The sequence below is a fragment of the Lingula anatina genome, chromosome 1 (genome assembly GCF_051362555.1).
Source record: "Lingula anatina isolate TDL-2025a chromosome 1, LinAna3.0, whole genome shotgun sequence".
Lineage (NCBI taxonomy): Eukaryota > Metazoa > Brachiopoda > Lingulata > Lingulida > Lingulidae > Lingula > Lingula anatina.
In genome coordinates this window covers 63,397,758-63,424,319 of record NC_141767.1, presented here as the reverse complement: position 1 = coordinate 63,424,319, position 26,562 = coordinate 63,397,758, and the positions used below count along the sequence as shown (strand labels likewise).

The window sequence follows — 26,562 nt, the reverse complement described above, 5'->3', positions numbered from 1 at the left end:
AAAGAACAAGTTAATCATATCATGCCATTTTATCAAATTTGTGGACTTATGACTTCATCTTCGTGAGATGAAAATGAATGCTTTTCTTTACTCTCCACTAAACGCGCCGCCTAACGGCACGGCCTAGATAAAAAATAAATATCGATTCGCTGAGAAGCGCGCCGCCTGACGTCAGGTCTGAAACACATTTATTTACACCGGCTACCGGCTACACTATGGCAAACGAAGGTGCGGACGAGCTCGCCGCACCAAACGATACTGTCATGCCGACGGCAGCTGCTGTATTGCTCATTGTTGGTGAACCAGCAACCGAGGATCACAGAAGTTTGATTTTGGAGAAGATTTCTAAAGGTAATGTGCTGAGTTTGTGCGTTGTTTTTGTTCAAGTGCGCCGTTGCGGCTGGTCTATTCCGCATTTTCAGCAGTTGAATGAGTCATCGTAGCATTATATTAGCTGTCAGACGTTATGAATCAGCCTCAGTGATATGAAACCTGCAATTTCATTACGAATTGAGTGTTTGTGTGTAAGAAAGAGTTTATTTGTGTATATAATTGTTTAAGATATTGTGAAAGTATTATCAAAGTAACTCGTTCTCTTTATTGCCAATGCCACTGTTTTAGTAATATTGTGTACTGGCACAATATGCGTGCATAATACTATATTTCGCTACAGATTCAGAAATGAGGAGGGGGGACCTTCCCTGCCCCAAACTTCAGCTCATGATCACCTAGTTCATTTTTTTAATTTAAAGATTCAGTGAAGGTTACTGAAATAAAAAAACTGCAATCTTGGATTTTTCTATGGTATTGTCTTTACAGGCCAATATCAGACAGTTTTTAAAGCTTATTTGGTCAACTGAATTCCATCATTGTTGGACAAATATGCTGTGAAAGTCATATCATAATGTCCTGTACTATTCCACATGACCTGGCAATTGGTTGTCATTATTTCCCTGATTGCCAAATCCCTTTTGGCGAGCATGGATATTGAAGACATGGAAAAACATGAGGGATGTTCAGTAGGGTGGAGTAAAGAGTATATTGAGATGAGCATTTACTAGTAAAAAATACCTTGATTGTTTGTTTATATACTGATTTTATTTAAGTGAGGAACCAAAAGATTTGAGAATGAGAGAATCTGACATTATGTAGTTCGATTAAGTTTTTTCTATGGTCATCATTTTTTTCACAGTATATGATATTCACTTTGCTGGTTTTTCAACAAACTCTTTTTCACAGTTGGATTTTAATGAACTATGCATTGCATCTGCTTTCACTGGATATAATTTTAGAAAAATTATTTGCATCTTTTATTTTCATTTTTACTTTAATTTTCTTATTTCTTTAGTACATTGCTTAGATAAATTACTTGAGGACAGTGAAAATATTTCACAGTTAAAAACTATATCACCCATCTCAACATAATAAGGTAGTGGATTTCAAAATAAGCTAACTTCAACAAGGAATTTATTGATTGAAACTCCCAGTTTTATATATTATCAATTATTATATTGTATAAAAGTATAAATTATAATATCAGTGCTAGGTTCTTTTGTTACTGTAGAAATTAAGTTTTTCCTATATATTCATCCTCCCTTAAAACATTTGGGTGCATCAGCCATTATATACATACAGTCAAATGTTCTGACACAGGTGAAAGGTTTGGATAGGGTCACATATGGTCTGCATGGTAATTAGCAGGGAAAACAACTTGGATACTCATTGATGTCATTAGTGGCAATTGTCTTCTACTTAAAGACTGAACAGTTACCCATGTCTTAGGCTGCAGGCAGTAACTCGGTCAATATGATATTTGATGTCTCTGGAGGAATGCACTAATCAGTTAATGGAAATGGCATCTGTCTGGGAGTCAAATCCATTGGGCATCTATTATCTGGTATCCTTTCACTTTCATTATGGGAAAACATCTTACAAATTTTCAGCAAATTTACAGATGGTCATTTCTTGTAAATTGGAAACTCTGCTAAATTGAGTTTATTTTTAGAGACCTGTCCCTTGCTGATTGTGGCACTTAAGCAAGCATATTTCTTTATATAATTGTAGCTCTGCCATCTTAAGTTGGCTTGTCCTGTTGTCTACAAAAAATTCACTAGTGCCTGTTTGGCATTTCTCCTGATTATTAAAGCTGCAGCTGTATGATTCATAAAGTGAAGAGAATTGACTGCCAAATTGTTTTATCCATTACGTGATTTGCAACTTTATGAATGATAATCAATAGGTGTCTGGTTTAAAAGGTCTCAGATGATTTGATTTTATATTCATGTCTGAGCATCTTATTGACAGTATTCATAAAACTACTAATCATGTTATTATTTTCATCTTGTTCTCTGTACTTCTTATTTACATTGACTATGTTAATCAGATGTTTTGATTAATTGATTTGTTATTTTTTAATTACATATTCAAAACATTAAGAATTGGCTCATGCATTATCAGGAAAGTAATAAATTTCAAGTCCATTTCCAAACAAAAGACATTGTCACTGTCTGACAGTTAAAGCCAATAACCTTAATGGTTTTCTAAGATATGTTTATGTCAGAATAAGCAGATTACAGAGGTTAGGGTGTCCTTGAAAGATTGACATTGAAGTGTTTTCAACAACATCCTGCATTAAAAAAAAGGATGTGGTCCAGATCCAGTGAATCCAGCTCCAAGTTTATGTTCAGATATTTTTGATGACATAATAGCAAAAATGTGTTGCTATCATTAGTAATGCATTCCTTGATAAAATTAATATCCATGGTATTGGTAACAGCATTAGCTCGGACAATGCACTTTTTGATATTATATTTATATTCTGGTAGAATGTACATGTAAATCTTAAAACACTGACTGTCTGAGAAATATTATATAATCTTTGTAAATCAACCCTGTTGATCAATTATAAATTGATTTTGATTTTAACAAACTACGTGGAATGAAGTGCCCGTCCAAGCAAACCCCACTCCCCGTCAATCCCTTCCCACTTGCCCCGTGCACTGCATTTATGTGGGCAGACATCTGTACTGCTAAGTGCAGTGGGAGCCCAAATTCAGTCTCTTAGGTAAAAGATGTGTTACTGGAGCTTTGGGAAATTATCTTTTCCATGCAAAAAGTCAATGAAGCAGCTCCTGGTGTTGAGAAATTGGCCTTTGGAGGAAGCAAGAACAGTTTGTGGATGATATCTAATAGATGAAGAAATTAAACATTACTTGAAGACATAATCATTATCGATTAGTCCAAAAGCAGCCTGTGGCTGTGTTGTTTCTTATTGGATGGCCTTACCAGAACATATTCCATGACATTATTCAACACATTACATTATTTTTGAGACATGGCATATCCATCTATGCTATGAACTTTCTCTTTTTATAAATTACTTATAGACTTTCATGTCTAAGATGAAATGATTGAGTATTTGCTAGCAAAACCTTGAAGCTACATTTATTATTCCTTAGTCATATTTATTTTTAACACCTTAAGAGATGTTTTGGGTGGATAGTTTTTAAAGTATATGATATCAAAGATGTCTAAAACCATAAACAGAACTGAAAGACTGCATTATCTAGAAAAGATCTTTCGACTTTATTTCTCTTTTGGCTCTAATTATTTGTATAATGCCCTAAGGGATTTTTAAAATGAATTTTCCTCTTTTCTTCCAAAGTAACTATTTCTTATCAATAGCATCGTCATTCAGGCATTGACTTGCATTGCCTTGAACCAGCTTGTTACTTTCTTTTTTTTTAAATTCAGTTAGCAAAAGAACCCCATATCTTTCATGGATCATGGAGAACAAGATGTAAAAGAAAAAAGAGGCTTATATGATGACAGGCTATGTTATAACATATATTATATACTGAAATGCCAGATTAGTAAGTATCAAAGGATTTTCTTCAAATGAAAAAAATTATCTGAAGTGAAATGCCTTTGATTTTTTTTTTAATAATGGGCGATGAATTTGAACATTATTAATTTCATTGTACTTTGTTTATCTTTTGGCTTTTGAATAATTCTGCCAACGTTGAATGTTATTTATTTACATTTAATTAAAAGCATACCATTGCTACTGAGTATTATTTTTGATACATAATTTAGCTCAGGATGCTGAAAACAGTAAAGTGAAGAGATGTGGAGGGGTCTTTGATAAGAGGCGCAGTTTCGTAATGAGATGATTGAGATAACATGGAAACCAGGAAAACATGTGCAGCCCACAGGTAGAAGAAGCATGCTCCTGAATACCTCTGTTGGGATATCTAAGTGTGCAATCTTTATGTACTGCCAGCAGGGAAGAGACTGGTGTATCCTCTTCTGGCATCTAGCAATATGTATTATAACAGTTTAGATAATTGATGGGTCAAAAATCCATGGGGTTGATATTATGAATATGTGCTTATCATAAACCCATTTGCTTATCTGTTTATATTGTTGATATAAGGAGTGAGAACGGGAAAGTGTAAAAGATCCGACTACTACAGATAGGACTTAACCCAGTTTATTTGTAGCATGTGTGCCAAATGTTTGAGTGATGTATCATGCTTTTTTTCTGGATATATTCTAGATGATATATATGTATAAAGCATATTTAGGAGTGCTGTAGTTACATGTATCATTGTCAGGCAATTTATGATGATATCCTAATATGATCATTTAGATGTAGTAGTATGTGAAGTCCCTTCTGGCTATCATATAGTAAAATTAAAAAAGAAAGAAAGAAAGAAACCAGAATGATAATCATAGTTTAAAGGAAGAGTATTAATGAACCATTTTATTAAAATAACACTTTCTGCAAATTGAGATCAGTGGCTTGAAGCAAACGTGAGAGAAAATTTCATTTGGTTGACTTAATTCAGGTGGTAAATCCAGTGCAGTTACTTTCTCTTTCAGCATTTGTAATGACTAAAATTTCAACTCTTCCATGGTCCCTTATTCAGCCAGCAGATTTACTCAAGCTGTTCCTTTTAATAGTTCACATCACTGCAATGGCTCTCCTTTACAGTTTTTTCAAACTAATTAGTCTCAAGGCCCCTTGGTATCCCCAGGGGTGATCAAGACGGGCACTTTTATTTTAAACCACTGCAATTTCCTACAGCAGTTTTGCTCATTAGAAATTTAACTGCACTTTAGAATGATATTCTGCAGATTGAAAAAGTGATTATCGCCAATGATGCTTGGGATGAGCCAGATGGTGCTCTGCTCTGTTTGCAAACTGTCTGAGATCCGTAGACTACAAGATTTATCTTTTCACCAAGACTCAAACCATGGAAGAGAGCAGACGCATACCTGACACAGACTAAGTGCTATGTTTACACTGGGATGAATTCCCTAGATATTACGTGTGATTATAGATTTGAGGACATACTTCTTGTGTTATGTTAGGGGTTGAGGACAAATGAAATTATGTATAAATAATGTAGAAGTTATTGAAAGCAATTGATTGCATTACATCACTTCAGTTATATGGATTTGTTTTACATTGATCAATGAAGAAAATATGAAAATCAGTCATTGATGTGGTTGATCACAATCAGATCTAGAGGAAACAAAAGAAATAGCAATCGAAGATACTAAAGAACCAAGCCATATAAACTGCTGCATTACTACATCAGCATGTTATTTAATTTTATTTAAGTAAAAGTTATTTATTCATAGACAACAGTATAGAAAATCTGGGATTGTTGTAGCTTTTAGAACTACACATTTAAGTGCTCAATAAAAAAATTTATTTATTTTGTTAAACAACCCATTTTAAATCATTTATAATTTATTGAAAAGAGACCGAACTGGCTCTTATTTTCTTTAGCCAAAATAAATTACTTGTATTTGCAACATCTGGTGAAGGTATTATATGTATGCTGGAGTTTAGTGATGTAGTAGCATTTATGGCTGACAACTGTGAAAGATGGGGCTGTCTGCTGCAATATGTCAAGATTAATTAAGTCACATTTTGGACAATTTGACTTCTGAAAAAAAGCTTGCCAGTTTGACTGGTGGTCCCTTATTAATGGCCTCCCTGAGACAAAAGTGTTGCAAGCAATGAAGATGAATTAGATGCCATTGTTGGAAAGAGAAGAAAGAAAATGGGAATTACATTAAATGTACTCATATCATTATATCTGATTGCTTTAAACCAAGGTCTAAGTCGAGCTACATGTAGTGCATGCTAGTCCATGCACCTTACTCCTATATACTGAAACTAGCAGGCTCTTAAGGACTAAGATAAAATGTATTCTAATGCTACTTTAAATAAAAGTTTGGAAAGACTGGAGCAAACAAGATATGCTTTTATATTGATATTGTCAGCCAGCTTGTCCTGTTCAAAGAGTTATTTCCTTTGTGTTTTAATCAGTTGGAAGGTTTTGTAGGCATACATACAGGAAATTAAAAATGTAACATGAAAGTATCTCATGATTTTAACACATTGGTCATCTTCAACCTGTTTGTGGATTACCGTAATAGCTGTCTGTGGCAGTCATGGTCAAAACTTATATTTGTTGAGAGGGAGAGTAATTTCACATCTGCTTCAAGATAATATATGAAATGAAAATGGGGGAATTTAGTCAACCAGTACACGTTTTCCTTTTTTATAGATTATGATATGCCATATGTGTACAACTCATTGGAGCAAGAAATGTATGGAAAAGCTGGCACATTTGAAGAATGGTTTTTTATTTATGTAAGAACAAGTTCTATAATATAATCATCCTTCATCATGGAAGTACAAAGAGAAGATAGCAGATGATAGTAATCATTATAAATGTGTTTTGTCACATCATCATTGACAAGTCTAGAATAATGATGATACTTCTTAAAATGCTTAGTGAGGAAAACTTGGGAAATCTACTGGAATTCCTCCTGAAAGGTTTAATTAAACAATTTAACATTTCAGCAACTTGCGTAATGACGTACATTTATGATATATTTTCTTTGCAGTGTAGAAAACTCAATAAGAATAATAACCATTACAAACCTGAAGAGACAGAATGGGCCAGGAACTGGCTATTTTGTGAATGGACCAATAATCCATATTTGAAGCCTTTGATGCTTACTTGAAGTTTTGGCTGTTGGGGGTCTATTTTGGAGGAGCATCTGTTGGATTTGGACACAGATGTTTCCAGAAAGAAATAGGAAATCAATTTGATGTAACACGAATTAGCTAAACCCGACTTGGGAATAGCATGTCAGATATAAAGAATTTCCGTTCTTTTTGTATAAAGTAACCCCACGTTAAGACCATTCACCCACACTGTCTTTTGAAATGACATCCTCAGGTGGTGGCTACATGTTTTGTAGAGCTTGCATAGAAAATAAATGGCCAAGTGCATTTTGATGGGATTATGCTTCATGTGGTGGGTGTTGCCTTGTCTGAGACCTTACCTGGAGTGAAGAGATGCTTTTTTGATTACAGATAACTTCTCAAAATGTTGTTAATAAAGTTTTTTTTAGAATGATATCAATGAAAACCATTTCCTATGTTAGATGGCTTCTTTTTTTTTTTTCTTTGAGTCACTAACTGTTCATCAAAGTGACACCAAGGGTTTGTCGCTTGCCTGTTGGAAAGTATAACAGTGGACAGTTTTAGTCCATAATGTCATGGAGATACTGGTATCACTTGCTTTAAATATATAACATTTTCATGGTAGTTTCAGTTTAAGTCTTTTTTTTTTTTTTGGGGGGGGGGGGAGGGGGGAGGTCAGCCTTAAAACATTAAATGACTTTAAAAATTAACAAGTGAAGTCTTAAATTATTTGAAATGCTAAAACACCTGGTAGGTTAATACAAAGACTGTTGTGAGGTAGTTGTGGATGTTGGAAGGTATTTTGTTATTCCTTACTAGTATAAGTTACCATTAAGAAAAAAATAAAATGTAATTCCCGAAAATCATATTTAAGATAATGATATATGTTTGGCACATGATCACCTGAGAAAACCAATTTAATATACTGTAATAGAACAGTTATAGAACATGCAGATCCTTGAACTTAGATTATACATGATATAGAGCAAAATAACTTTTATGGAACTGAAACATGGACATCATAAACGGATTAGGCCTCATAAACGGATTAGGTGTTTCCTAGCACGAGCCTCAGATTCCCGAGCGCAAACACCAATATAAACGAGCCCCACCTCAGATTAACAAGCACAACATTAAGTTAACGAGCACTTACTCATCGTTTCCAAGCACTAGCCGTTGATCTGCTTATCTACCCGTTCAAACTAATGCAGTAGTTTGGTTTGTTTTGAGAATATATATATATATATATATATATATATATATATATATATATTCTACGTTTATTTTGCTCAAGTTAAAATATTGATACATGGAAACAGATGTTTCTGAGTTGGTGAAAATAGTCGATAAATGGTCACAATAATTCTCTTCAAAATCTGTTAGTAATGATCTAGCCACTTTATTTGGCCGTGGCGTGGACGTTAAAAATCCTTTCACTTTCTTCAAAGAAACAGAAAGGGGAGATAATATTACTCGTTTGCGCCCAGAAATCTCTGAAAGTTCCACCGTTATGTCTCACGTATCTTCCGCCATCTGGAAAATAGTATTGAGTTGATAAAAAGAACCCGTATGTAAGCAGCCGGGGCCCCGATGGAAGCTGGACAAATTGATAGTGCTTGGAAACGCTAAGTTTGTGCTCGTAATTTTATGTTGTGCTTGTTAATCTGAGGTGAGGCTCGTTAATATTGGTGTTTGCACTAGGGAATCTGAGGCTCATGCTCGGAAACGGCATTAATCGTTTATGAGGCCTGATGGATGTCAGACTTAGCTGTGGATCACTCTCAAGATGGTTAGGACGCTAAGCTAATTTTACAGGGTACATTAATTGAGGGTGTCTCCTTTGAATTCCCAAGTACACACTGTGTATTGTGTGCTTTACAACCTAATCTTACCCTTACCAATAATTCAACCATGAAAACATGATTTACTATTACATGTTACATGTATTTGTTCTTCATCTTTGTGAAAAGGTTTGATTGCCAAAGGGGATGCAAACACAGTCTTTGTTCCAGGGGTAAAGGTAATGTTAACTAATGGCTCAGCCCAAATAAACTGAACTCTTGTTTACATTGCTAGACAAGCATTCACTTATAATCTAGATAAAAACAAAATCTGACCTTGTTAACATGTATTTAGATGTAAAAAGATATTACTCACAAAGTCTGTGACACATAAGACATATTTAAGTTAACACAGAAAGTCAGAATGATAGAAATTGTTCAAGTTGCACAGTTGTACCTCACTAGTGTTGTTCAACTTGTCATTTGCAATGCTTGCACCAATACAGATATAATACAAGTTGTAAGATAAAAAAATAAAGAATTGAGTTCTACTGAGGTCTTCTGTGTAATTTTGCATGCAGCTGCTACAATGTTTGCAGACTCTATTTTGCCACTCTTTTATGTTCTCATAGGGGTAGGGATGAGTCATAGGCATAAAGGCTGTAAGTACACTACTCTTATGTACCAGTAGAACCAAAAAAAAAAAAAAAAAACGTTGGTTGGTATTTCATATAACCCTAGAAAATAAATTATCTTGCAGCTACATGTAATGCATCAAACTGGCTTTCTAAAAGATAAATGGTATTTGAAACCAAGTTCATTTTCATTTGACTTTCAAGTTTGTTCTAGTTTGATGAAATGATAAATCCATGATGCACAGAGCTTTTTGATATCATTTTAATGGTGCTTAAAAACATGGTCGGGTTCTTGTTTTCATATTAACCAAGTTGTCATTTCAAATTGTAGTCATAACTACAGCTAGTCTATATGTTACATGTTGTATTCTAAGGAACCAAGGGGATTTAAATGACAACAATGAAGGCTCCAGGATTCAAAATTGATGCTTGTTCCTATGAGCCCCCCCCCCCCCCCCCCCCCAACACACAAATATGACAAATATTAATAAGCCTATATCATTAATTAATTTATTATCATTTTTGTCAAAACTTCACACATGCCATGTTTATGCATCCCATGAGCAATGTGATGTGTATATTTATATCCCAGACAAACACATTTTGATTGCTGCATGCTACTACCTTGAGTCATTTGGCAGCCTGGCTCAGGTGGATTTCCACAAACCATAGCTTTGAAAATGGTTTTCTGAAAGGGTTAAGTAATGGATACAATAACTTAGCAAGAAAAGTGTTGCAGTATAACTTTAGTTTCAAAAGGATAACAATGCTGCAGGCCAAGCAGGTCTCTTCTGTCTATGCCTATAGTATCTTTTTGGAACACTTAAATGCATTGCTGAATTTCTAGAAATAGTCGTGATTGAGGAGAGATGAAGGCGTGTGTGTGTGTAGGGGAGGTTGATTCATGTTGCTAAAGCATGAGTTTGTGAATCATGTATATTTTGACTAAACTAATTACAGTTTCTAAATTCTTTTGTGCAGATTAATAAAAAAATGTCTTAATTATTTTATTCAGGTAAGGCCACACTTTTTTATTTTTATGGATGACATAATCTGGGTACCCCAAAAACGGTGCGAGAGGGCGAAAAAAAAAAAAAACAGTCCAAAAAAAAAAATACTGCTTAAGTAAAGGAATGCTGTCAGTACACAGCTGGAAACACAAATTTTACCACAGAAACACGTAACAAACTAACAATATGTCTTTATCCATGCTCTCAAAATATTAAAGCATTGTGAATACTTCATAGAAATGTAAAAAAAAAGTCATGAATAGATATACTTCTTATTACAAAATCTATTAAGGTTATTTCATGCATTTTGTTGGTATAGCAATCAATAAAACAAATGTCAAACAAACAGTGTTTCTTTATTTGTATTCTCAGAATAAGCATTTTGAACACTTCAGAGAAATGTTTAAAAAAATGATGCAAAGATATGCTTAATACTACCAAATCTATTAAAGGTCATTTCGGACGATGCCATTTTGTCTAATTCGACTCACACGGCCGAACTGTCAGGTGGCCTGTCCGACCTTCAGCCCACCAAATACCTCGACGCCCTTGTCAACCCTTTTTTCGCTACAGAAAACCTGGTAGCCTATGTGCTGCTTTGTACTGAATGTCACTGACATTTTTCGGGCGATAATCGCTGGCAGCCGCCAGCCTTTCGCACAATTGTAAAAAGGTGATATCTCAATGCCCAATATCAATGGCATACCAATCCAAAACGACGGCACCCATTCTCTTTATGACTTGAAAGTAATCCTAGAGATGAATTTGACGGCAAAGCGGCCACATTTCCACGTGGCGATAATACGCATGCGCAGAAAGCTCATTTCCTGGCAAATTCAATAACGATGTTTGCGACAACCGACTTCTTTGGGGGCTGGGGGGGGGGATTTTTTTTTTTTTTTTCGGAGAACGGGCAAACATCGGTGCGCGCACAGGATGTCATCCAGAAAAATAAAAAAGTGTGGCCTAAATAACATTTTAACGGGAATGCTCATATCATATTAGTCCATTAAATCAGATTTTTATTATTTTTATAATTTACTTTACTATATACAGATATATACATATAAATGGGTGAAAAAATGCCAAACACTTTCATATATATCAAATTGCATTTTATAGAAAAATTTCAAAAACTTCTTTCTTCATTACCGACGCAAGTCTCTGTGTTTGATCTCAAATGTTGATGTACTTGGCTTATTGAAGTCATCTAATGATTGAAATTTTTGTCTCTTGCTTTTACAAATAAATTTGATTATTTTAAGCATGTGACTAATTGATTGATGTGATATGATGGGCCCAGGTGGTCTTTTACAGTGATCTTCCTCTGGCTGAAAGGTTACCTGTAGTTCATCTGAATTCGGTCACGCCTGCCAAAAAAGAAAGAGAGAGATTTGTAGAGAGTGTGGGCATAAATCTTTGCTGCAGTCACTTTCATATTTGCACCTGACTTGCCATTGGAATCTAACCAAAAATTATTTTTGGGTGAAGAGAACCAAATATTAGGCTATATACGTCTTTATATGCAAAGCCAAAATACTTGGATATGTTGTCAAACGGCAAAAGGTTGGTTTGAAAGTGCTGATGTTGCCAAATTAATCACAGTAATTGAGGCAAATTTTGAAAATTTATAAGATAAAATGGGTTCAATTCCCACAATGAAATTCAGAAACAAAGCAAAGAACATGATGATTATCAGCCTGCACAGGTTTCTAAGCCCCATTTTCAGTAAAACGGCAGTACACTTTGGAGCAGAAACCTCTTATCACTTATGAGGTAACTGAATTAGAATTTGGTTTTGTTTTTTGCATTATTTTTACCTGGATTTTTGAAACCTTCAGGAAACCAAACTTTTTTGAAGGGTTTAGAAGGCAAGCTTTTTATCCAAGTAATTTCACTGCAAGACAATGATGGATCGTGCTGACAGGGTTTAGTGCCATGGAAATTGGGATTAGCTAATAGGCATTTGACTTTGCAAATGAAATATGTATTTAAAATAAACGGTATGGTAGGACAAGAAAATGTTCCTGGAAAGGTCCATCTACTTGTCTGATGACAGTCTTTGATAAATTCACTGTCTGGTTTGGAAGGTGAATATGTCTGGAACTTCAGGTGTCTGCTAAGGCTGTGTTGAGGGTGTCCTTAAAGAGCCAATGCACAAAAGCTGTCAGTGAACAGGGAGTTTATTAGATTGAAACTTGTAACCTCAAAGTCTGTACAAAAGTAGATTTTCAGCTTGCCAGAGCAGGATGACAGCTAAGTCTTTTATTAAAGAATTTGATCAATTCTAAGCCAGTTGTCAAGAAAAAAGGTGGATGAATTGGTCAAAGGGATTGCATTTTTACATGCCTTTGTTGTGTGAGTGACTCATGAATTGAACATGCTGTTAGTTTCAGGAAGATTGCTTTTTCTAACTATATGTAGAAAAAAGCACAAACTTCATTACATTTCAGTTTTTTTAATCTGCATATCAACATAGCCTTAGATGATATAAACTATAAAAACTGTGACAATCTTTAAAGAGATTGTCAGACCATACTGTAAGAGAGACTAACACATGAACACTTTTCTCGAATGCTACACTCAAGTATAGTGACTCAGAGTAGAAAACAATCTGGTATGTGAATTAGCATGTTTGCATGTTTCTCCAATTCCATTGGTTCCATCAGATGAATAACATATTAAAAACAAGGAGAACTTAAATGGATGTTCTGTAGCTAAATGTTAAAGATATTTTATAAGACTTATATATGATTTTATATTTTGACTGTTTCCAGGATTCAAGTCTTGGGATATTGAGGCCAGTGGTTGTGATATCAATGAAGCACTAAGAGCCATTGCTACAGAGGCACCAGTGGGGAAAGATGGATTGAATGGTGAGAGAGGGGACTTTCTGTTCTATTTTATTGAATGTGTGAGATATGCAGGGGGATTAAAAGTCTTCTTCAACAGACAGTATTGATTTTTTGTTCATTTTTAACAGCTTGTTAGCCACTTTAGGTCATCATAATCTGTGTTTCTTAGCATCTTAAATGTGCCTTTGAAAAATAGCTTTGTAGTTACTAGTAAGTTAAACCTCTCTCCTAAATTGAATGCCACTTGAAAACAAAGTTTTCTTGTTTGTCAAAAATGATCATTCAATGAATAAATAAATGATGGATGAATTTAATTGGCTAAGGGAAGCAAACATATTTCATTTGTTAGCCTTAATTAATAAGAATTATCACTTTCTAATGTATGTTCATCACTGATAACAGTAGGCATGTCAATATGAGATCATGCATCATGATATGAATTTTGCATTAATCTTATAAGTATTATGGAGTTGTATTACAGTTACAAAGCTTGTTCTGGATTTATGCCCATCCTTCAGGCTAACACATTAAAAGTGCATTTCCTGCCTATTGTAATTTTTTTCCCTATTTTACTGGTGATGTAGACTTCTTAACATCTTAGCAAGAGTCATTTTCTACCTGCTTTTTAAAAACTTAAGGAGAGATACATAAAAATGGTGACATGTTGCTCTTGTAACTTTCATCATTGCATATGTTCATTTGTTCTTCACAAGTAGTTAACCTTTGATTGCTTGGATAATTGGTCATATTTTCTATGTGTAACAAGGTTGAAGCTGATACTCAGAAGTGGCATGTCATAAGTGTCATTTCTTACACTCCTGATGCAAATGCCGACTTTTTCAACATTGCAACAACTGTTCCATGTTACGAAAAATAATCAGCCAGACAGTGTTTTTGTGCTGGAATTTAAAAGACTACAGCTGATTCTTATTCTAATCTCCAGGTCTGATGCTTATGAGTAATGTTTCTCCTACAATGACCATAGATTAGTTTATCAAATTCTTATTAAAACATTGTAAGAATGATAGACTATTTTTTAATTTTACAGATTATACAAATAAACAATACATGTATGTCAATTTCATATTTTACTGCCCACACAAAAATTCCATGATTAATTTTTTTACTATATATAAAGTGCAGTAGCTTATCCAAAACATTTCGAGTGCTTTAAATTGATCTGATAAAAAAGAAATAAGTAGTAATATTAATTGTGTAAAATGATTTTGTTTTCCTGAAATTGCCAGAGTTTTTCTGATAATTATTTGATTGATGTGGATTGCACCTGTGAGTCGGACCTCAGCACAGCAGCTAGTTTCCTTTTTTATGTTGGATCTGGTAATTACTTGTTGAGGAACAAGATTTGTCTGTCTGCATCAATATGCAACGTGTCCATCTGCTACTGGCTGATAAGCTTGTGTTCAAGGCACAGTTTAAAGTGAATTCAAACAAAGGGAACGTGTGTACCATTACATATGCACTTACCATGTATCTCACATAGCCACTAAAATATATAGTTCTGTTCATTTTTCAGGATATGTGTTATTTGTTTGTCATATTAAACAACTTATTTAATTGCATGTTTGTTGGAATTTTAAGTTTTTTCCCCTTTCTTTAGCAAGTGATTTTATGGACCCCTTGATACGCCAAAATATAATTTTAGAAAAAGAAATCATGCAAGCAAAGGGAAAAAGAATTTAGTAGGGAAATATTCTATGATAAATTGATAAGTTTTGATTAAAGTTAGAATACTTTCTAATAAGAAAACCATTTGAATTAGCATTTATAAACCATTTATGAAATTTTGTGTTGCACATACCACATACTTCTAATGACTTTTGTTCAATGATGTTTTGGATTTTTGATTTTGAATGGTAACTTTCAAGTGAAAATATATATATATTAAATCAGAATAATGTACTTGATATACAGAATACATAGAAATTACTTAAAATCCACACATTAAGTATGTAAGTCATGGTTTTGATTACTTTTCAATTTTTTAAATGTCCACAGAACACAGTTTACGTAGAATGTTATGATGACCTTTTGTTTTTAATTGTTGATAAAGCAGCTTTCTGACATATTAGTGATGGTTTTCAGTTCAGTTAATTTTAGTTGAAAAACAAGTTAAATGTACAATTCATTAAAACTTGTCCATGACACTTTGCATAATGCTGCAAACAGAAAAAAAAAAACCTTGGTAGAGGTAAAAATACTTGGACTGCGTGTGGTTTTATTCCTAATTTTACCTGTCTCTGTGGAATTTCTTCTCCTTTTATTATATTATTTGGCAGACCATAATAGAATTAGTCTCAGGTGTTTCCTGTGGCTGTAACACACCACTCTTAATTGATTTATAGATCCTGCTGTTTTGGATGAAGTATTTTCTCATTGTGATTCAAAAACTGCATTTGCCCAGGGGAAAAAAATCAACACTGGAAGATGCTCTAAGATTATATATTCTTTTGGACAGTAAATGGGGAATGGTTGTAGTTGCAAATTTTGAAATTCAGTTCAAATTGGTATACGGAAATTCTCAAATTTTGTTAAAATTAGTAATTAGATCCTGTTTCTTTGCTTCCCAGTTTGGTAGATGTAATCAACTATTTTTGTTTAAAAGATAGTTCAATTTCTGTTCTATTGAAGAGTTCATCTTGGAAAAGAGGTGATTGGATTGCAATGATTAAACAAAATGCTCCTAAGAAAGGTTTAAAAAACCGGTTGTTTTTTCCACTCTCCAACACCCAAGGTGGAATAGCTTTATATAAAGATCCCATTAGGACCTTCCATCACATTTGTCTTAACTTGACATTTATACACTGTAAAACACTTAGCACAGATCATTTTTAATCCATGCTCACACACACACACACACACACACACACACACACACACAAAATGTCTGAGGCAATGTTTTTAGTAACCTTATTATTCTTTTATATTCCATATGGTCTTGATGTGTTATAACAATTACATGAGACTGCACCTTTATAACTGAAAACTGAAAAGGCCATTTTGAATAGGAGAATACTTTTGCTATGGGCCAACAGGTCACTCACTAAAAGTTACTTAGAATATGGAAAATTAGTACAGTTTATTAGTAGTATGGTAAATAAGAGCTAAACCAGTCAGAACAAAGGATTTGTTTGTAATGCATATTTAAAAAATACTCCTATTTCTTTCTGCAGTAGTTTAACATTTTTATTAGTAAATAGAACTGATTACCTCAATAATTCTCCTAGTGTTCATACATAGGATAGCTGTGCCTGTTAGGTTTTAACTTTCAAAAATCTTTATCTTTTTTTTTTCAACTGCAGACAAATTTAATCTGAGATAGGAAAAATCAATATTTTGCACTGAGCTTGACAACTTAACCTATCAAGAGCACTGAAATATAAACAAATCCTATGGACACATTACACAATAATTGATAGTTTGATCACCATGGGACTTGGGGAGCTGGCATCTTATGTGAGGAAGTTTAGAAGAAAATGATTTTGGATCAGAATTCTGATTAACAAATTCTACTCTTTTGTTAAATGCCAAATGGTATGCACAGGGAAGTTTTGTAAAGCTAGAAATTCAATTAATTTTGACATCTAGCTTAATCAAGAATTATCAATCACTTTTGTGTGATTCACACAGTAAGGAGGGAAAAAAGGGAAAAAAAGATTGTTGTTTTTTTGTCTGATGGAAAAGGGCCCCCACTCAACTTACCCACAATTACAAGTTGATATGTGCATATATGATAAGCTTTGTCAGGGTTTGTAATATGTAGGTCATGACTTTTTGTTGGCTAAATATATAACTTACGGTCTTTATTTACACATACTTCATCTTCCAAAAAATCTTTTTAAAATGTTTGCTTAAGTTACTTGAAAATAAGCCACAGTAACATAGATGAGATGCAAAAAAAGTTAATGAACCAACATATTTTGAAACATTGCATTTTATCTATACGGCAATATTGAGACATATACAAGGATCTATTTGAGGAAGCACTGATACTTAAGTGTATAAATAGTTGAGAAAAAAAGTATCAATTTATAAACATATATTTATATTCATGGTCAGTTTAACAGACTAGCTACAATTTAAGTTTTGTTTATTATTCTGAATTTTTGTTACATATTTACTTTCAATTAAGCATGTTTCATTTTACCCTTTATTTGTTCATTTCAGGTGAACACATTGTTGAACATCAGTCTGAGACACTCTATGCCCAAGTACTGGTCAATCCACAAGTCCAGACAGTCAGAAATGCTTTGAAGAAGTTTCTTCTTATCAACACTCTTCACAAGCATCTCATCTATGCTGGTCATGCCTTTCAAGGTTCTGGAGGATGGATACTTCAAGATGATGTTTTTTCCTACAATAATTTTGCTCACTGCTTTCGTGAGGCAGATGTAGAAAATGGGCTGAAGAAGCAGAGTGGTGGAACCCTTAGTATCCACACTTTTGACGAAGGAGATTGGAGCAATGAACATATTGCCAAGCAGGACTTCTCTAAGTTGCTTCAAATTGCAGTTAATCCAGAAGGAAAACTGACTGAGATAACTGGTATTCTGCAGTTCACTGCCTATGTCTCCTATTTTGTCAAGGTTAAGCTGCCACAAGATTTGTTGCAGTCAACTGAGGTGGTTGGCAACATTCGCTTTAGTAAGCCTACTCTGTATATATTTCCTGGATGCCAGGGTGACTCTGCTTTATTTGGTGTTAGTGGCTTCAATTTGCTTATAAATGGTGGATATAGCAGGAAAGCATGCTTCTGGGACTTCACGCGCCATTTGGATCGTATAGATGCTATGCTCCTTACCCATCTTGGGGCTGATAATCTGTTTGGAGTCAGCAATGTCATCCAGAGAAAGGTAGCTCAGAATGTCCACCCAGAAATTGGCTTTGTGTACTTTAATGCAGTAGAAAAGAGCAAGCACTCTCCTAATGGTGATACCCTGCCCGAGGCCGATTCCCATAAAGATGCCAGTTTGCTAGTCAACTTAGCTGAAGAAGGCATTAGGCTGGTTGAAAGTTTGAAGCAGTTGGGCCATCCACCCTCTCCATGTATGCGTAATTTATCAGATCCAAATATCACACCAATCAATCTGTACCACAAAGTGGGACATGGCACACTTGACATGTATGTCCTGAACCCAGTTCAAGATAGTAAAGAGTTGAAAGATTTCTTGCATCAGTGGAACAAACAAACCAATCACTTCAGTTCAGCCAAATCAGCAGTGAAAGTGAATGACAAATCATACCACATTCCTCTGCCCAACATGTTGTCAATCTGTGCTCTTCTTGTATGGCGTCCAGCCAATGCCAATGAAAGTATCAATAGAATCTTATTCCCTGGTAGTGCCCCACAATACAAAGTATTTGAAGGACTAGAAAGACTCAAGCATCTAGATGTCCTGAAGCATGCCCAATGCACAGCCAACAGCTTGAATGTCAGTAGTAAACCTTCCAGCAGGAAAGTTTCATCTGCAGGAAAGCTGAGTTCAAGACCTGTGTCAGCTAAGCCCATTCAGAAAACTGTTGTGGAAAAAACAGAAAAGAAGATGGAAAGGAAACCAAGAGATGTCAGGTCTCCTAAGGTTAAGGACAAGAAAGAAAAGAAAGATGCTGAAAAGTCACCAAGAAAGAGAAGCCCTAGTGAGACACCTGTAGATTCTGCCACAGCGTCAAAAGAACCAACACCACCAGTTTCAAAAGAACCCACTCCTCCACCATCTAAAGAACCCACTCCTCCACCATCTAAAGAACCTACTCCCCCACCATCTAAAGAACCAACACCCCCACCATTTATAGAGCCAACACCAGAATTAGATGTCATGAAGGAAGGCAGTCCAGCAGTAGATGAAGACATTGTACAGTCTGGAGGAACAACACCTCGTGAAGAAAGTCCTGTTCCTCTTGCTGGCGAACATGGAGTAGCCCATGATTCTGAAGAACATGTGGCAGCATTGCAGGGAACCAGTGCTGAAGAGGGTTTACTGATTGATACCTCTGGTATCAGTGCACCGGCCCCAATTGATATATCCTCATCAGAGGATAAACAAGAAGTTCATGATGAAGTAGAAGAGGTGCCATTTGAAGACATCACAAAGTCATCAGAAACACAAGCAAAGACAGAACCCTTGGAAGCTTGGCCTGAAGGCCAGGTCCAAGAAGCACCAGCAGAGCTTGGATCTCCAGAACCATTGCCAGATCCAGATAAATTTGATGCCACAGGATTTGAGATGGCTGCAGCAGAGGTACCATTAGTAGAGAAAGAGCCAAAACCAATTGACAGACAAATAGCTGATGAAAAAGATATTGACACCCAAGAAACTGAAAAAGAAGCAGAAGCATTTGGGCGATCAGAGGAAAAGGTTGAAGAAATTGAAGAAGCGCTGGATAGTGCTGAAAGGGCAGGTTCCGTTGAAGATGAAGTGCCAATATTGGAGCAACAAAAAACTGATTTTGAAAAAGTGAAAGTGAATGAAGAAAAGATTTCAGAAGAACAGGCAGTAAAACTGTTAAAAAATGAGGATCTCCCTGAAGCAGAACCAGTTTTAGAAAGCTCCCCAGAAGATTTGATGGAACAAAAGGAAGAAGTAGCTGCAGATGAGACAGTACCAAAAGAGGAAGTTATGGATAAAGTAGATGCAGATGAGGCAGTAGCAATAGAGGAAGTTATAGATAAAGTAGCTGCAGATGAGGCAGTTGAGACAGTACCAGAAGAGGAAGTTATGGATAAAGTACTTGCAGATGAGGCAGTACCAAGCAAGGAAGTTATAGATGAAGTAGCTGAAGATGAGGCAGTACCAAGACAGGAAGTTATAGATGAAGTAGCTGCAGACGAGGCAGTACCAAAAGAGGAAGTTATGGATAAAGTAGTTGCAGATGAGGCAGTACCAAAAGAGGAGGTTATAGATGAATTAGCTGCAGATCAGGCAGTACCAAAAGAGGAAGTTATAGATGAAGTAGCTGCAGATGAGGCAGTACCAAAAGAGGACGTTATGGATAAAGTAGTTGCAGATGAAGCAGTACCAAAAGAGGAGGTTATAGATGAATTAGTTGCAGATCAGGCAGCACCAAAAGAGGAAGTTATAGATAAAGTAGCTGCAGATGAGGCAGTACCAAAAGAGGAAGTTATAGATGAAGTAGCTGCAGATCAGGCAGTACCAAAAGAGGAAGTTATAGATGAAGTAGCAGCAGAGGAGGCAGTACCAAAAGAGGCACTTATGGATAAAGTAGCTGCAGATGAGGCAGTACTAGAAGAGAAGGTTATAGATAAGATGATGGTAGAGAATCAACTGACTCAAAAAACTGAATTAGAACATAAAGATGAAGTTGTCTCTGAAACACTAGTAGAAGAACAATTGGATGTAATTGAAACACACGAAAAAGAAGAAAAGGTCACTGAAGCACCAGCTTACACCCAAATAGATGAAGAAAACATACTGCAAGATGCAGTTGAGTCAGAAAAAAAAGATGAAGACCAAGATGAAAGTGTTGAAGGGACTGAGACTGCGCCTACAAATATCCTGGCAACTATTTCAGCTACTTCTACTGAAAAGGAAACAGATGAGTTCAGTGGAGAAGAGACAGCAGATCAAACATCCATGATTCAAGAACAGGGACCTGAGACAAAAGTAGAGGAAAATGTTGAAAAAGAAACCCAGAGGGAAGAATACATGTCCACAGAGAGAGGCACCGTTTGTGCAGAAGAACCTGAGGAAAAAGAAGATACTGATTTTGAGAAGGCAATAGCCAAAGATGCAGAAATTGCAATAAAAGCAGCACCTGTGGCTGCAGCTTTATCTGATGGAATTGGCTCAGAACTAGAAGAAAGAGATGTCCAAGAATTGGTAAAACCTGCTGTAGAAGAGCATGAAGAGAAAAATACAGAACCGAAGGAACAAAAAGAAATTATGGCTGATAAAGATGTGTATGAGGAAACTGCAGAAGATGAAGAAAAAGATGAGAATGATCTGTGTAAGGAAAAAGATGTAGTACCAGAAACTGATAAAATAGAAGTAGAAGAAGAAAGAAAAATCCAAGAATTGGAAAAGACACCAGCTAAAGAACATGAAAAGAAAGGTACAGAAGAGCAAGAAGAAGATTTAACTGATAAAAATGTCTATAGAGAAACCGAAGAAGAAGACAAAAAAGATGAAGGTGACCTGTTCCAAGAAAAAGAGGCAGAACCAGAAACTGAGATGGTAGAAGAAATAGAAGAAGAGGAAAGAGAAATTCAAGCATTGGAGAAACCAGCAAGAGAAGAACAGGCTAAGAAAGAAACAGAATCACAGGAAAAAGTAGAATGTGCTGTAGATAAAGATGTCTATAGAGAAACTACAGAGGAAGAAAAAGATGTAGAACCAAAATATGAGAATGTAGAAGAAACTGAAACATTGCCAGTAAACACACAAAGTGAAGGTGAAAAAGATGAAAATTCAGAAGACATAAAAGTACCTTTGACAAGTAAACAAGATGAATGTGTGCTTATGGAAGAGTCAAAGTTATCAAGATATGAAGAAAAATTGGAGGGTTCCATGATAGAGGAGCCAACAGATAAAACGCCCATAGATTTAGAAACTGAGGAAAATGCAGCACAAGTTGGAGGAAAGCAGATTCATTCTGCACCTGAACCTAATGCTCACCTTGTAGATACATGTGAAATATCCAAAAAAGAGAAAAAGGACCAGTTTGATGAAGAGGAAGAAAAGGAGGTAGTTACTGAAGACATTAAATCACAGCATACAGAGACAGATGAAACATTGCTACCAGAAGTTGAAGCTTCTGATGATTTAAGGGCTATGGTGGAAAGTGCAATGGATGAACAGGACACTGTTCCTGAAGATGATGCCATGAAGGAAGTGGAGAAGAAAGAACCATTGGAGAAAGAAAGAGTTTTTGATGAGATCCAAATCCCCAAAAATGATATAGAAAAAGAACTGGCTGCCAAATCTTTTTCTGCAGTCATTGATGGGGAAATGCATCAACAAGATGGTATTGGAAAGGACAAGGATGACCAGTTAGAAATAAAAGGTAAAGAATCTGAAGAAGATGAAGGAATTGCTGATACAGAAACCCCTACATCTCCCCTAGAAGGCATGGATCCTGATATAGAAAAATGCCAAGAGCCAGCAGATGTAAATGGAGCAGAAAATCTTCCTCAATTAAATGTGGAATCAAGGCTTTTGGAAGAGACTGCTGTGGATGAAAATGATATACAGAAAGAAATACCTTCTGAAAAAGAAGTTACCCCTTATATTGGCAGTGAAAAGTTAACAAAAGCAGAATTAGATTCAGAAGAGGAAGAAGATGAGGACACAACAGCTACTGCCCCACCCGTGGAGGAAATTTCTACTCCTGGTGAAGAGTTGCCTGTTGATAAAGCATTCCTCTCTGGGCCTCTTTTAAGTGATGACTTAAGGGCTATGGTAGAACAATCCATGGGTGAGGAGACATCCAAACAGAAGAGTATTTTACAATCTGAAGTGGCCAGCAGCTCAAAACCAGATCTTCTCTCAGACCACATGGATGATGAAAGGTCAACAGCACATAGCCATGCTTCTGAGAAAACCACAGATGAAGAATTTGATCCTTTGGAAGAATGGGGTAAGCCTATGGGACTTCCTGCACCTCCACCCCCACCTGCTGATGAGAGTGGTCAAGGTGACAAGGCAAAGAAACCAAGGCCAGCTTCCACTTCTAAAACTACACACACCAGAGCCAAGAAACCAGCAGCTGATTCTCCAAAGGACACAAATCCTAATCTCAAGAAACCAAAGACCACCACAAAAACTACTCCCAGAACTGGAACACCTACTTCCAATGCTACTAATGGAAAGAGAGAAAAGTCAGCAGACAATAAGGTCACAGAGGCAAGAAGAAGACCCATGTCTTCAACTCCAGTTACAGCTACAAAGACAGAAGTCAGAAAAACCATCACCAAATCTACCACTAAACATTCTGACAGAGTGTCTTCAAAGTCAAGATCAACCCCACCTCTTGGCCCAGTCACACCATTCTATTTGGATCTGACCTATGTTCCATACCATGGCAGTCCCCATTACTGTGATGTTGATTTCTTCCGTCGTGTGAGAGCTCGATACTATGTCTTCAGTGGCTTGCATCCATGTCCTAACACCTTGAATGCACTTCTTGAGGCTAAGATGACATGGGAAGAGAAGGACATACCAGTGACCATAATACCAACATACGACACAGATACACTGCGCCATTGGATGGGCATGCACCGTGATCAGCTAGGGCAGCTGAAGATTGATGTTGCACCCTCTGCAAGCAGATGCACCATCCAGTTGCAGGATCATGAAACTAGCTGTGCTGCTTATAGACTTGAATTCTAAGTGTTCTTTTTACCAAGCTAAACATCTAAAATTTGGATGGAGTACCTTGGGGTTTCTCTTTAATGCTTTAGTATACATGTATCATCCGTTAAGGATGTGTGGCTGTCAGCAGAAATTGATGCTTTCTGCAGTTCAAGGTATTCAGTGATTGCTCTTTGGCTATCTACAGAACTTAGTGTGCATTTGGAACATTTTTACAAGTTTGAAAGGATATACAATGAAAAATTGATAGTGCCCCATCCAGGCACTTTTCCGATTGATTAGTTTTTTGTTTCATTACATGTGATAATTTCTTATGAAAGGCCCTTGACACAATAATGGGCATAGAGTTACCCCTCTCTATTTGAATATTGAAAGGAAAAAATAGGAACTGCCACTCATGGATCAAGACTTAGAAATGCAACAGCTACTAAATTAACTTGTGTGATTTGAATTAACTGAGATGATGCATTGCAATTGTTTGTGACTTATGTACTAGGAGTTGTTAATGTCATATCAATTATACACAAATGTCACAATGAAATATGATATTGATTTGTAGCAGCTTACTGTAGTTTTGTCAGTGTTATAGTGACATATTCATTGTATAAAAATATTACGAAATGTACATCTATTTGAAATTGTTCTGAATTTGTTTGCAAATTGCAATGTTCAAGCTTACAAGTGCTCTCATTGTTAGTTTGCATAAAAGTTTGATTATGGAAGCTTGAGAAGTGAGAGAGGGCATAAAGATACAGTAATGGTAGATTGTAATGTAGTATTGGAGTTTTATTGCAAATTAATTGTAGGAGGAGTATGACCAAATTCATGTTGCTTCAAGTGCCTAGTATATAAATCAGCATTTTTGCTCATTTGCTCAGTAACTGTATTAAGCATGTACCCATAGTTTCAACCAGTCTCGCTTATGGGAAAAGCATTGTGCTTACCCATCAGACATTTGTTCAATATAAACTGATCATTGATTCGAAAAGGACTGGGTTTTGCCTTTAACCTTTTGAAAGAGTCACAAAATCACATTGGCAGATAAGTGATATACATATGAATATGCACATGTTGAGATTTGTAATGTAATAACATAAGGTAGAGTTGAGTATTAAGATGGATGGCACTGGCATTTATCACTTGTACACATAATAATTGATATTTTCTCCCTTCTTTTGAACATGTGTCTTTGCAATAGTTTACATTTACATTTTTGTTTGACTGCTGCTTTTTGTGACCACATTTTGTTCACAAAGCTTACCATAATTTATCCAGTTGCTCAATGTATCACTTTTCAGAGTACAAATTCCATTTCCAGTTAAAAGAAAAACTTCTCTGTTTACTGAAAGCCATATTGAATACCAGTGTTGAATATATAGCGTGGTATAAGCCAAGATAAATGTAGATAAGATATTATCAAAGCTCAGCAGATGGCCTCCAAGGAACATTTTACAGGAAACTGGATGCATAGGGGAATCTTATTCTAAGACCAGTTTAAATTTAGAGATATTCCAATTTTTACAGTAATTATAAATAAACATTAGGATAAAAGCAAGTATTGGTATGATGTATGAAAAAAATACATTATTCAAATTATGAATTAAGATTGATTAGAAATTATGTTAATGCAGCAGATAAATAATACAGTCAAAAGAATGTTAAGTGCTGTTCATTTTAAGAAAGTTATTCCCTTTTTATTTTTTTTATTTAAATAGGTCATTTAAAATGTAGCTGATGCATAGTAGTATTGAGATGTACAACCTGAATGCCTGAAGTATTTTAAGATTTGCAGGTAAAGGTTTAGTCAGACAATCTGCAGGAGAAAGAATTTGTAAGCTGGATAGTGATTGTAGCTGTTTTTTGAAAAAAAATGTACCTCTGTTTGAAGTTACTGAAGTACTATTATTGTGCAATGCTTGTATGTCGTACAAGAAAGACATTAAATTGTTGAATAGCTAGTTGTAATAGATAGAGCTCCATGTATTACACTAAAGCTGATTCAGTTACAAATATAATATCAGTAGATGTTAAGCACGTTTTGTACATTTTTGCCATGTTGCATTGCCTTTATCCATAAACTGCATTTCTGCTTAATAACAGAATATTTTGCAAGTGTCATTTTTTCATTGTTTTTATGCCATATAGTTGGTATGAAGTAATACTATGATATCTGCTACAGTTAAGGGATGCTATTTATATCCGTCTTTGTATCTATACTACTTGCAATATTTCATTTGGAATGTTAGCTCTTTTGATGCACTAAATTAACCAAAAGAAAAAAAATGAAAAATTGTTGAACTAATAAAAGTAAATTATCAGAGGGAAAAACATTTCTACAAATAACTACACTAACATTCCCTTTATCATTGCATAAAATGTTTTGTGCCAGTCATACTTCAACATATTGCAAAATTAAAATTTCTGCAGCATTATGCACATTTATCACATCACAGTGGCTAGCATTCCAAACTTTCCTCTCAGTGTGTTTAAATTCTGTCAAGAAAATGTCAAATTTGAGAAGCTAAGTACCAGCTTTTGCACAGGCTGAAAATAAAAAACTTTTTCCTGGAACATGTCATGTGTTTTGGTTCTTAATTAACTGCATATGAGTGATAATTATAACTTTAAAAAAAAAACTTAAAGTTAAACCACAGGGAGCAAATGATAAAAACCCAAACTGATGTGATCAAAACAAAACCAACAAGTAAAAGTACAAATTAGAACTGATCAGCTTCAGGTCACTTTAAAAAAAAAAAAAGATCAAACAAATTGGATTACTCTGAGATTGTTCGTTTTGATAAAAATAATCTTTGGGGGATAGGCGAACAAGCAGAAGCAATCAAATTCAGTTGCAATATATATCAATGATAAATGAGAATTTCTAGGAAAGATCTACTCTCTTTTTGAATTCAGCACACTG

At 35.4% G+C, this 26,562-nt stretch overlaps 1 protein-coding gene across 2 annotated transcripts; it reads left to right on the top strand.

Moving 5' to 3' along the window:
* The first annotated feature begins 152 nt into the window (after positions 1 to 152).
* Positions 153 to 26,213, top strand: LOC106152611 (uncharacterized). 2 transcript variants are annotated; one of them, XM_086999296.1, is made up of 5 exons: positions 188 to 351; positions 3,754 to 3,872; positions 4,096 to 4,214; positions 13,219 to 13,317; positions 17,482 to 26,213. In XM_086999296.1, the coding sequence occupies exons 3-5, from the start codon at positions 4,169 to 4,171 to the stop codon at positions 23,658 to 23,660; spliced, it is 6,324 nt and encodes a 2,107-aa protein (XP_086855422.1). In that variant the 5' UTR covers positions 188 to 351; positions 3,754 to 3,872; positions 4,096 to 4,168; the 3' UTR covers positions 23,661 to 26,213. The 2 variants fall into 2 exon arrangements, with proteins under 2 accessions (XP_013381707.2, XP_086855422.1); XM_013526253.2 differs by lacking the exons at positions 3,754 to 3,872; positions 4,096 to 4,214 and having other exon boundaries at positions 153 to 351.
* The last annotated feature ends 349 nt before the right edge of the window (positions 26,214 to 26,562 follow it).

What these genes read in the sequence shown, in the direction of transcription:
- LOC106152611 (XM_013526253.2), top strand. Translation starts at nt 216, where the DNA reads ATGGCAAACGAAGGTGCGGACGAGCTCGCCGCACCAAACGATACTGTC. An exon ending in TTTGGAGAAGATTTCTAAAG is followed by an intron (nt 352 to 13,218) that starts GTAATGTGCTGA and finishes GACTGTTTCCAG; the next exon opens with GATTCAAGTCTTGGGATATT. An exon ending in GGGGAAAGATGGATTGAATG is followed by an intron (nt 13,318 to 17,481) that starts GTGAGAGAGGGG and finishes TGTTCATTTCAG; the next exon opens with GTGAACACATTGTTGAACAT.